The following is a 12369-nucleotide window of genomic DNA, read 5'->3' as shown; positions in this document are numbered from 1 at the left end:
TCATTTATTTTTCATTTATAAAGAAAGAAACAATCTGATTAATGACATAAAGTAGTTAATGAAGTATGTTTTTACAAAGTTTCTTATCCCATGAGTTTATAAAGCCACATCTGGCAGCTCCTTTGTGTGGGCTTTAGAGGTGCTCCACACATTAAAGTTTATGGTCAGTTGGAAAATAGTTGATAAAATGTTTGATAAAAATACAACAAAAATATATATATAGATCTACTGTTGGCAGTGACACATCGTGTGAACAGGCGATTGTGGGATAATTTAAGATGTTGATAGTTTTGTTTTTTGTATTTAATTTATCATTATCTTACTGTGTTTCATCTGTAGATTTCCTTTTTGTTTTCCTCTTTGGTCAGAGAATGGCAGTATGGCGTGTGCCTCTCTGAAACAGAAGCTACATACAACAATTAACTCAGATTTTGCACACCATTTGTCAGGATACTTTTCATCCACTTGTGTCTTTTTCATATTAAAGCCAATAATCCAATACGGCACCATGCGGTGAAGTGGCAAATCACCAACTCTGGTTTCAATATAATTTTAATGTCCATTAACTCGGATAATGTGGCCTGGCTGTTGGGACTTGGGAATCGGTCTGAGGTCGAGCAGACATATCTCTGTACATGTCACCTAACACATCAAGTTTTTCAAAAAGGGGTTTAGTTTGTTTAAATCAAGTTAACAGCAATAAAAACAAAAATTGATAGAACATTGATGCATTTCGTAAAATTTTGATGTTTTTCTTCATCTTTGTCATATAATTAAATTAGTTGGTACATGAATGAAACAATTTGCTGAGACATAGAGTTTGTGGGGTAGGTGTTGGTTTTGTATGGGGTCATGGTTGGGGGTTTTGTCGGGGGGGGGGGGGGTAAATTTTGATATAATTCTGCAAATATAAAAGGAATAGCATATGAATAATGAGAGAATTGTTTTGAAAATGAATAACAACATCACATTTAGTGATTGTTATTGTTTATTTTGGGGTTGTTGTTTTCTAAATTGAGTAGTCATATTTATTATTAATTTATTTTTATTTTCTTCATTCTTATTATTATTGTTGGTTTTGGGGTATTTTTTAAAAAGGGTACATGTAATTAGATTTTGAAAATGTGTAGCTATATTTGGTGAATAACTTTCTAAACTGAGTAACCGAATTTGACAAATTGTTTTGTAAAATAAGTGGCCAAATTTGACAAATTGTTTTGAAAAATCAGTAGCCAAATTAGACAAAACAAAATTGTAAAACGAAAAGTCAAATTTTACGAATCATTTTATATAACGAGTGGACAAAAATGTAAAGTGAGTTGCAAAATTTAACATTGTTTTATAAAATGAATAATCAAATTGGTGAATTGTATTGTAAAATAAATAGCCATATTAGTCAATTGTATTGTAAAATGAATAGCCATATTAGTCAATTGTATTGTAAAATGAATAGCCATATTAGTCAATTGTATTGTAAAATGAATAGCCATATTAGTCAATTGTATTGTAAAATGAATAGCCATATTAGTCGATTGTATTGTAAAATAAATAGCCATATTAGTCAATTGTATTGTAAAATGAATAGCCATATTAGTCAATTGTATTGTAAAATGAATAGCCATATTAGTCAATTGTATTATAAAATAAATAGCCATTATTAGTCAATTGTATTGTAAAATAAATAGCCATATTAGTCAATTGTTTTTTAAAATGAGTAGCCAAATTAATCAATTGTTTTGTAAAATGAGTAGCCAAATTAGTCAATTGTTTCTTAAAATGAGTAGCCAAATTTGACAAAACAAAATTGTAAAATAAAAAGCCAAATTTGACAGTTTTTTGCTAGAATGGGTAGCCAAATTGGAGAATGGTTTTGTAAATCAGTAGCAAAATTTAACAAATTGTTTTGTAAAATGAGTAGCCAAATTGATGAATTGTTATGTAATATGAGTAGCCAAATTGGTGAATTGTTTTCTAGAATGAATAGCCAACTTTTGGAAATTGTTTTGGTTAAATCAGTACCCAAAGTTTGTAAATGAGTAGAAAGATTTTTTGTGAATTGTTTTGCAAAAATGAGTATCCCTTTTTTGTTCATAGTTGAACCAAATATCAGCTCATTACACAAGTTTATTGTTGAACTAGTTCTTGAGGAATTCATTATGAAATACAAATTTAAATAATTGTATTTCATAATGAATTCCTCAAGAACTAGTTCAACAATACATTTGAAAAACTGAACTTCAGTCTGTATCTGGTGATTTGATGAGTGATAGCTTTACAGTTTAAGCTGGGCACTAAAATTGAATAGCAATTTGGCAAATTTGGTAAGAAAATCTAGAGCCAAATTAAAGTAACATTTACCTAAATAGAATTATTTTTTATAATAGCTGTACACATACAAATGCCACACAGTTTTTGAATTAGCTGTGTGGTAAATTGGTAACAACAGCTTAAATCCTGCTGCTTTCACCTTAATAAGTTACAATCGTTAAATATTTATTTTTGAAACTTTAGTATGATAATCCTTTACTTCCACTTGTATGCATGTCATATTTGTGGCAAATTGGTAATGACAGCTATGAGCAAAATTCAACTTTAAATGGCTAGATTGTGGCAAACAACAGCTCAAAGCCTGCAGTTTACACCCTAATAAGTTACAAGTTTTAAATGTTTTACTTTTGAAAATTCAGTATGATAATCCTTTACTTCCACTTACATGCAAATCATACTTACTATATTGTTTTTTAATCAGACCTGTTTACTAGATAATCGAATGATCGTTTTGTCCGTGTGGTAGTCCACAGATGTATTTTACGATACAGTAAGAATGTGTTTGTAGATTACTCCTTTTGCATGTGACAAGACAATTCCTGGCTGTCTTGTATTTCAGTTACGTGTCGTGATTAACTTTTATGTAGACTTACAACAGAATTCTTTCCTTTGTTTTGTGTGTTAAACGAATATCATAGTGATTTCTTGCTGGCTAAATCTCCCACAGAGCTAGTGTGTGACAAAGATAAAATAAAATTTACAATGTAAGTAATATAATGTTGCGATTTAACCGTCCATCTAGATTAGAATAAAAGATAATTTTCAGTTCATGAATTTTTTTCTTTGGACCAAACTGTTACAGGTGATCTCTATTGTAGTGTATCTGTCTGTGGGCACTGAGAGGGAACCGATGTTTGATACAATATTTCATGCCGCCTTTTCTTGTCAGTTCATGCCTCGGCGGTTTTCGCAGGCCATCCGAAGGAAAAAGTGGAAACTGTTAAAAGGTGATTTTCTCTAACGGTACCTCAGTTAAGGGCGGGTAACTACCTCACACAACGGTAAAGGCTTTGTGTGTGCGGTGGACAGCACGTAGACCCGCTATGAGAATTATTATCTACCCACAGAACGGAGCGCCCCAGTACTGCGAGCACTGCGACAGTCCAAGTGAGTCTGACCTGTCATTATCTTCACTTTTAATACAATTAACTTTATTTATAAGTAAAAAAATATATTTTTTGATATATACATTTTATATATATATCACATATTGATTACCTTTTTAACACAGCATTGTTAAAGTACTTTCAGCCTTTTTAATTTGTAAGCATTTTTTTAAATTCTTTTTCTTTTCTTTTCTTTTTATCTGTTTTTACTTTTCTTTTCTTTTTTCTTTTCTTTTTTTCTCTTTCATTTTCATTTTCTTTTTCTTTTCTCTTTCTTTTTTTCTTTTTTCTTGATGTTCTTTTTTAAAATTTAACTGTCATTTAAATTAATATTAATACCTGAAATGAGAAAAAGGAGGGGAAGGGGAGGATAAAATCCAGGATGGGAGTGACAAGAAAAGGGAACCTGAAAGAAGGGGTGAAAGTTAAAAGAGGAAACTGGAAGGTGGGGAGGTGGGGTAAATAACGATAACGTTGAAGGAGTCAAGAAAGTTTTGCCTCAGTGATTACACATCACTGAACAGGTATTATACCATGACTTAGGAAATTATTGCAACATTTTTATTGAGAGTAGTAATACAGAATTTTACTAAAGTGTTATAAATGAAGTTGTGAAGAAAAAATGCATTCATTTATTAGAAAGACATGGTATGTGTTTTTCTATTCTTTAAAAAAAAAAAAAAAAAAAATGTTTTTAATAGTCTTCCTTCATTTAAATATATTTAAATTTCCATTAGATTCATTGCAATTTAAAGCCATCCCATTGGTCCAGCCATAGTAATGTGAGTTTGGTCATTTCTTGATGAATAAAACAATGACATCGTCAGTCCAATCTGATAATGTCTGTTTATGTTGGTACGTTTCTTGATGAATAAAACAATGACATCGTCAGTCCAATCTGATGTCTCTTTATGTTGGTACATTTCTTGATGAATAAAACAATGACATCGTCAGTCCAGTCTGATAATGTCTGTTTATGTTGGTACGTTGTATTATTGAACATTAGCGGTCAAAAACACTAAAAAAGTTTCATAATAAAATAAATCTTGTTTGTGTTTTTATTAATAAATATGTTTGAAATTTAATTATAATAATTGTCCCTTATTCTATTAGATTCATCTTGGTATGAATACTAAAAAAAAAACATTATGTAAATCACTTTGCAATTATTTGTTTTGGTTTATACACCAGATAAAAGAAATAACAGGCAATTCTTAAACAAAGCAAATTATAAAATGTGTTGAGACACATGACAAATTATAAACTGTGTTGAGACACATGACAAATTATAAACTGTGTTGAGACACATGACAAATTATAAACTGTGTTGAGACACATGACAAATTATAAAATGTGTTGAGACACATGACAAATTATAAAATGTGTTGAGACACATGACAAATTATAAAATGTGTTGAGACACATGACAAATTATAAAATGTGTTGAGACACATGACAAATATTTGCTCTCGTAAATAATGTCACTTTATTCCTTCATTACAGCTTGGATAAAAACTTTTAAAAATTAAATTGCCTTGTATTGTAATAGCTAGATGGACTACACTGAAAATGTAATTTCATTACATACTGAATAGGTCATTGAAAGATGCATTGTAAAGGTTTTATATTTGAATAAAAAATTGGCTAATAAAATATTTGCATGCGGTCTCCTCAATTTCGTCTCTATTACATTAGTCAGCACCATAAAAGCTGTTTGAAATATCCATGGCCTTGAAAGAATCTTGCTCCTAAATGTTCAGCTATTTTATTTTATTTTATTAATAAATTTCACTTAGTTTGGCTTTCAAAATAATGGCTCTTCCAAAATTCATCCTACAGGAAGAGGAATGCCATTTTTGTTAATATACCCACCACCTCAAAATAGAGTGTTATTTAAACCAAGTATACAGAGAACACACATTGTAGCTGACTCACCAGACATAAAATAATAATTACACTGAATTGCTCCCCCTCCTCACCCCATGTGATTCATTTTTTATTTATCCTGACTGAAAACCTATCAACTCAACAAGCATTTTATCACAGGCTTCTCATTAGTATGCATAGGATGTGGCCCTTTTTTATATTTCATCCAATGAATGCCTTAGCAGTAAATGATTGACAGGCTGAGATTAAAGCATATAGCTTTTACAAATGTGCTATCGAAAGTTAAGTGTTTTAAAAATAATGCCTTGGACCATGGATGGCCTTAGGGGTCTTTGAGCCTAGGACAAGACAAACATTATCTCATTAGGTGCTAGTTAAAACTCATATTCACTTAGTCACTCAAATAAAGTATTTGGAGCCCTGGCGTATATCAGACTCCTGACTTTAGATAATTTCATCTCATTTGGTGCTAGTTAAAACTCATATTCACTTAGTCACTCAAATAAAGTATTTGGAGCCCTGGCGTATATCAGACTCCTGACTTTAGATAATTTCATCTCATTTGGTGCTAGTTAAAACTCATATTCACTTAGTCACTCAAATAAAGTATTTGGAGCCCTGGCGTATATCAGACTCCTGACTTTAGATAATTTCATCTCATTTGGTGCTAGTTAAAACTCATATTCACTTAGTCACTCAAATAAAGTATTTGGAGCCCTGGCGTATATCAGACTCCTGACTTTAGATAATTTCATCTCATTTGGTGCTAGTTAAAACTCATATTCACTTAGTCACTCAAATAAAGTATTTGGAGCCCTGGCGTATATCAGACTCCTGACTTTAGATAATTTCATCTCATTTGGTGCTAGTTAAAACTCATATTCACTTAGTCACTCAAATAAAGTATTTGGAGCCCTGGCGTATATCAGACTCCTGACTTTAGATAATTTCATCTCATTTGGTGCTAGTTAAAACTCATATTCACTTAGTCACTCAAATAAAGTATTTGGAGCCCTGGCGTATATCAGACTCCTGACTTTAGATAATTTCATCTCATTTGGTGCTAGTTAAAACTCATATTCACTTAGTCACTCAAATAAAGTATTTGGAGCCCTGGCGTATATCAGACTCCTGACTTTAGATAATTTCATCTCATTTGGTGCTAGTTAAAACTCATATTCACTTAGTCACTCAAATAAAGTATTTGGAGCCCTGGCGTATATCAGACTCCTGACTTTAGATAATTTCATCTCATTTGGTGCTAGTTAAAACTCATATTCACTTAGTCACTCAAATAAAGTATTTGGAGCCCTGGCGTATATCAGACTCCTGACTTTAGATAATTTCATCTCATTTGGTGCTAGTTAAAACTCATATTCACTTAGTCACTCAAATAAAGTATTTGGAGCCCTGGCGTATATCAGACTCCTGACTTTAGATAATTTCATCTCATTTGGTGCTAGTTAAAACTCATATTCACTTAGTCACTCAAATAAAGTATTTGGAGCCCTGGCGTATATCAGACTCCTGACTTTAGATAATTTCATCTCATTTGGTGCTAGTTAAAACTCATATTCACTTAGTCACTCAAATAAAGTATTTGGAGCCCTGGCGTATATCAGACTCCTGACTTTAGATAATTTCATCTCATTTGGTGCTAGTTAAAACTCATATTCACTTAGTCACTCAAATAAAGTATTTGGAGCCCTGGCGTATATCAGACTCCTGACTTTAGATAATTTCATCTCATTTGGTGCTAGTTAAAACTCATATTCACTTAGTCACTCAAATAAAGTATTTGGAGCCCTGGCGTATATCAGACTCCTGACTTTAGATAATTTCATCTCATTTGGTGCTAGTTAAAACTCATATTCACTTAGTCACTCAAATAAAGTATTTGGAGCCCTGGCGTATATCAGACTCCTGACTTTAGATAATTTCATCTCATTTGGTGCTAGTTAAAACTCATATTCACTTAGTCACTCAAATAAAGTATTTGGAGCCCTGGCGTATATCAGACTCCTGACTTTAGATAATTTCATCTCATTTGGTGCTAGTTAAAACTCATATTCACTTAGTCACTCAAATAAAGTATTTGGAGCCCTGGCGTATATCAGACTCCTGACTTTAGATAATTTCATCTCATTTGGTGCTAGTTAAAACTCATATTCACTTAGTCACTCAAATAAAGTATTTGGAGCCCTGGCGTATATCAGACTCCTGACTTTAGATAATTTCATCTCATTTGGTGCTAGTTAAAACTCATATTCACTTAGTCACTCAAATAAAGTATTTGGAGCCCTGGCGTATATCAGACTCCTGACTTTAGATAATTTCATCTCATTTGGTGCTAGTTAAAACTCATATTCACTTAGTCACTCAAATAAAGTATTTGGAGCCCTGGCGTATATCAGACTCCTGACTTTAGATAATTTCATCTCATTTGGTGCTAGTTAAAACTCATATTCACTTAGTCACTCAAATAAAGTATTTGGAGCCCTGGCGTATATCAGACTCCTGACTTTAGATAATTTCATCTCATTTGGTGCTAGTTAAAACTCATATTCACTTAGTCACTCAAATAAAGTATTTGGAGCCCTGGCGTATATCAGACTCCTGACTTTAGATAATTTCATCTCATTTGGTGCTAGTTAAAACTCATATTCACTTAGTCACTCAAATAAAGTATTTGGAGCCCTGGCGTATATCAGACTCCTGACTTTAGATAATTTCATCTCATTTGGTGCTAGTTAAAACTCATATTCACTTAGTCACTCAAATAAAGTATTTGGAGCCCTGGCGTATATCAGACTCCTGACTTTAGATAATTTCATCTCATTTGGTGCTAGTTAAAACTCATATTCACTTAGTCACTCAAATAAAGTATTTGGAGCCCTGGCGTATATCAGACTCCTGACTTTAGATAATTTCATCTCATTTGGTGCTAGTTAAAACTCATATTCACTTAGTCACTCAAATAAAGTATTTGGAGCCCTGGCGTATATCAGACTCCTGACTTTAGATAATTTCATCTCATTTGGTGCTAGTTAAAACTCATATTCACTTAGTCACTCAAATAAAGTATTTGGAGCCCTGGCGTATATCAGACTCCTGACTTTAGATAATTTCATCTCATTTGGTGCTAGTTAAAACTCATATTCACTTAGTCACTCAAATAAAGTATTTGGAGCCCTGGCGTATATCAGACTCCTGACTTTAGATAATTTCATCTCATTTGGTGCTAGTTAAAACTCATATTCACTTAGTCACTCAAATAAAGTATTTGGAGCCCTGGCGTATATCAGACTCCTGACTTTAGATAATTTCATCTCATTTGGTGCTAGTTAAAACTCATATTCACTTAGTCACTCAAATAAAGTATTTGGAGCCCTGGCGTATATCAGACTCCTGACTTTAGATAATTTCATCTCATTTGGTGCTAGTTAAAACTCATATTCACTTAGTCACTCAAATAAAGTATTTGGAGCCCTGGCGTATATCAGACTCCTGACTTTAGATAATTTCATCTCATTTGGTGCTAGTTAAAACTCATATTCACTTAGTCACTCAAATAAAGTATTTGGAGCCCTGGCGTATATCAGACTCCTGACTTTAGATAATTTCATCTCATTTGGTGCTAGTTAAAACTCATATTCACTTAGTCACTCAAATAAAGTATTTGGAGCCCTGGCGTATATCAGACTCCTGACTTTAGATAATTTCATCTCATTTGGTGCTAGTTAAAACTCATATTCACTTAGTCACTCAAATAAAGTATTTGGAGCCCTGGCGTATATCAGACTCCTGACTTTAGATAATTTCATCTCATTTGGTGCTAGTTAAAACTCATATTCACTTAGTCACTCAAATAAAGTATTTGGAGCCCTGGCGTATATCAGACTCCTGACTTTAGATAATTTCATCTCATTTGGTGCTAGTTAAAACTCATATTCACTTAGTCACTCAAATAAAGTATTTGGAGCCCTGGCGTATATCAGACTCCTGACTTTAGATAATTTCATCTCATTTGGTGCTAGTTAAAACTCATATTCACTTAGTCACTCAAATAAAGTATTTGGAGCCCTGGCGTATATCAGACTCCTGACTTTAGATAATTTCATCTCATTTGGTGCTAGTTAAAACTCATATTCACTTAGTCACTCAAATAAAGTATTTGGAGCCCTGGCGTATATCAGACTCCTGACTTTAGATAATTTCATCTCATTTGGTGCTAGTTAAAACTCATATTCACTTAGTCACTCAAATAAAGTATTTGGAGCCCTGGCGTATATCAGACTCCTGACTTTAGATAATTTCATCTCATTTGGTGCTAGTTAAAACTCATATTCACTTAGTCACTCAAATAAAGTATTTGGAGCCCTGGCGTATATCAGACTCCTGACTTTAGATAATTTCATCTCATTTGGTGCTAGTTAAAACTCATATTCACTTAGTCACTCAAATAAAGTATTTGGAGCCCTGGCGTATATCAGACTCCTGACTTTAGATAATTTCATCTCATTTGGTGCTAGTTAAAACTCATATTCACTTAGTCACTCAAATAAAGTATTTGGAGCCCTGGCGTATATCAGACTCCTGACTTTAGATAATTTCATCTCATTTGGTGCTAGTTAAAACTCATATTCACTTAGTCACTCAAATAAAGTATTTGGAGCCCTGGCGTATATCAGACTCCTGACTTTAGATAATTTCATCTCATTTGGTGCTAGTTAAAACTCATATTCACTTAGTCACTCAAATAAAGTATTTGGAGCCCTGGCGTATATCAGACTCCTGACTTTAGATAATTTCATCTCATTTGGTGCTAGTTAAAACTCATATTCACTTAGTCACTCAAATAAAGTATTTGGAGCCCTGGCGTATATCAGACTCCTGACTTTAGATAATTTCATCTCATTTGGTGCTAGTTAAAACTCATATTCACTTAGTCACTCAAATAAAGTATTTGGAGCCCTGGCGTATATCAGACTCCTGACTTTAGATAATTTCATCTCATTTGGTGCTAGTTAAAACTCATATTCACTTAGTCACTCAAATAAAGTATTTGGAGCCCTGGCGTATATCAGACTCCTGACTTTAGATAATTTCATCTCATTTGGTGCTAGTTAAAACTCATATTCACTTAGTCACTCAAATAAAGTATTTGGAGCCCTGGCGTATATCAGACTCCTGACTTTAGATAATTTCATCTCATTTGGTGCTAGTTAAAACTCATATTCACTTAGTCACTCAAATAAAGTATTTGGAGCCCTGGCGTATATCAGACTCCTGACTTTAGATAATTTCATCTCATTTGGTGCTAGTTAAAACTCATATTCACTTAGTCACTCAAATAAAGTATTTGGAGCCCTGGCGTATATCAGACTCCTGACTTTAGATAATTTCATCTCATTTGGTGCTAGTTAAAACTCATATTCACTTAGTCACTCAAATAAAGTATTTGGAGCCCTGGCGTATATCAGACTCCTGACTTTAGATAATTTCATCTCATTTGGTGCTAGTTAAAACTCATATTCACTTAGTCACTCAAATAAAGTATTTGGAGCCCTGGCGTATATCAGACTCCTGACTTTAGATAATTTCATCTCATTTGGTGCTAGTTAAAACTCATATTCACTTAGTCACTCAAATAAAGTATTTGGAGCCCTGGCGTATATCAGACTCCTGACTTTAGATAATTTCATCTCATTTGGTGCTAGTTAAAACTCATATTCACTTAGTCACTCAAATAAAGTATTTGGAGCCCTGGCGTATATCAGACTCCTGACTTTAGATAATTTCATCTCATTTGGTGCTAGTTAAAACTCATATTCACTTAGTCACTCAAATAAAGTATTTGGAGCCCTGGCGTATATCAGACTCCTGACTTTAGATAATTTCATCTCATTTGGTGCTAGTTAAAACTCATATTCACTTAGTCACTCAAATAAAGTATTTGGAGCCCTGGCGTATATCAGACTCCTGACTTTAGATAATTTCATCTCATTTGGTGCTAGTTAAAACTCATATTCACTTAGTCACTCAAATAAAGTATTTGGAGCCCTGGCGTATATCAGACTCCTGACTTTAGATAATTTCATCTCATTTGGTGCTAGTTAAAACTCATATTCACTTAGTCACTCAAATAAAGTATTTGGAGCCCTGGCGTATATCAGACTCCTGACTTTAGATAATTTCATCTCATTTGGTGCTAGTTAAAACTCATATTCACTTAGTCACTCAAATAAAGTATTTGGAGCCCTGGCGTATATCAGACTCCTGACTTTAGATAATTTCATCTCATTTGGTGCTAGTTAAAACTCATATTCACTTAGTCACTCAAATAAAGTATTTGGAGCCCTGGCGTATATCAGACTCCTGACTTTAGATAATTTCATCTCATTTGGTGCTAGTTAAAACTCATATTCACTTAGTCACTCAAATAAAGTATTTGGAGCCCTGGCGTATATCAGACTCCTGACTTTAGATAATTTCATCTCATTTGGTGCTAGTTAAAACTCATATTCACTTAGTCACTCAAATAAATATTTGGAGCCCTGGCGTATATCAGACTCCTGACTTTAGATAATTTCATCTCATTTGGTGCTAGTTAAAACTCATATTCACTTAGTCACTCAAATAAAGTATTTGGAGCCCTGGCGTATATCAGACTCCTGACTTTAGATAATTTCATCTCATTTGGTGCTAGTTAAAACTCATATTCACTTAGTCACTCAAATAAAGTATTTGGAGCCCTGGCGTATATCAGACTCCTGACTTTAGATAATTTCATCTCATTTGGTGCTAGTTAAAACTCATATTCACTTAGTCACTCAAATAAAGTATTTGGAGCCCTGGCGTATATCAGACTCCTGACTTTAGATAATTTCATCTCATTTGGTGCTAGTTAAAACTCATATTCACTTAGTCACTCAAATAAAGTATTTGGAGCCCTGGCGTATATCAGACTCCTGACTTTAGATAATTTCATCTCATTTGGTGCTAGTTAAAACTCATATTCACTTAGTCACTCAAATAAAGTATTTGG

The 12369-nt window shown here is 33.1% G+C and overlaps 1 protein-coding gene across 1 annotated transcript in view; it reads right to left on the bottom strand.

Annotated features, from left to right (window-relative positions):
- Positions 1-364: 364 nt before the first annotated feature.
- Positions 365-12369, bottom strand: part of LOC121372180 (nucleoporin Nup37-like) — a 24602-nt gene continuing 12597 nt past the window's right edge. The window contains exon 4 of the mRNA XM_041498464.1: positions 365-394. Within this exon, the coding sequence (XP_041354398.1) occupies positions 365-394 (30 nt within the window). The remainder of the gene's footprint in view (positions 395-12369) is intronic.

The sequence above is a fragment of the Gigantopelta aegis genome, chromosome 4 (assembly GCF_016097555.1).
Source record: "Gigantopelta aegis isolate Gae_Host chromosome 4, Gae_host_genome, whole genome shotgun sequence".
Lineage (NCBI taxonomy): Eukaryota > Metazoa > Mollusca > Gastropoda > Neomphalida > Peltospiridae > Gigantopelta > Gigantopelta aegis.
This window is presented reverse-complemented; position numbering and strand designations above follow the sequence as displayed.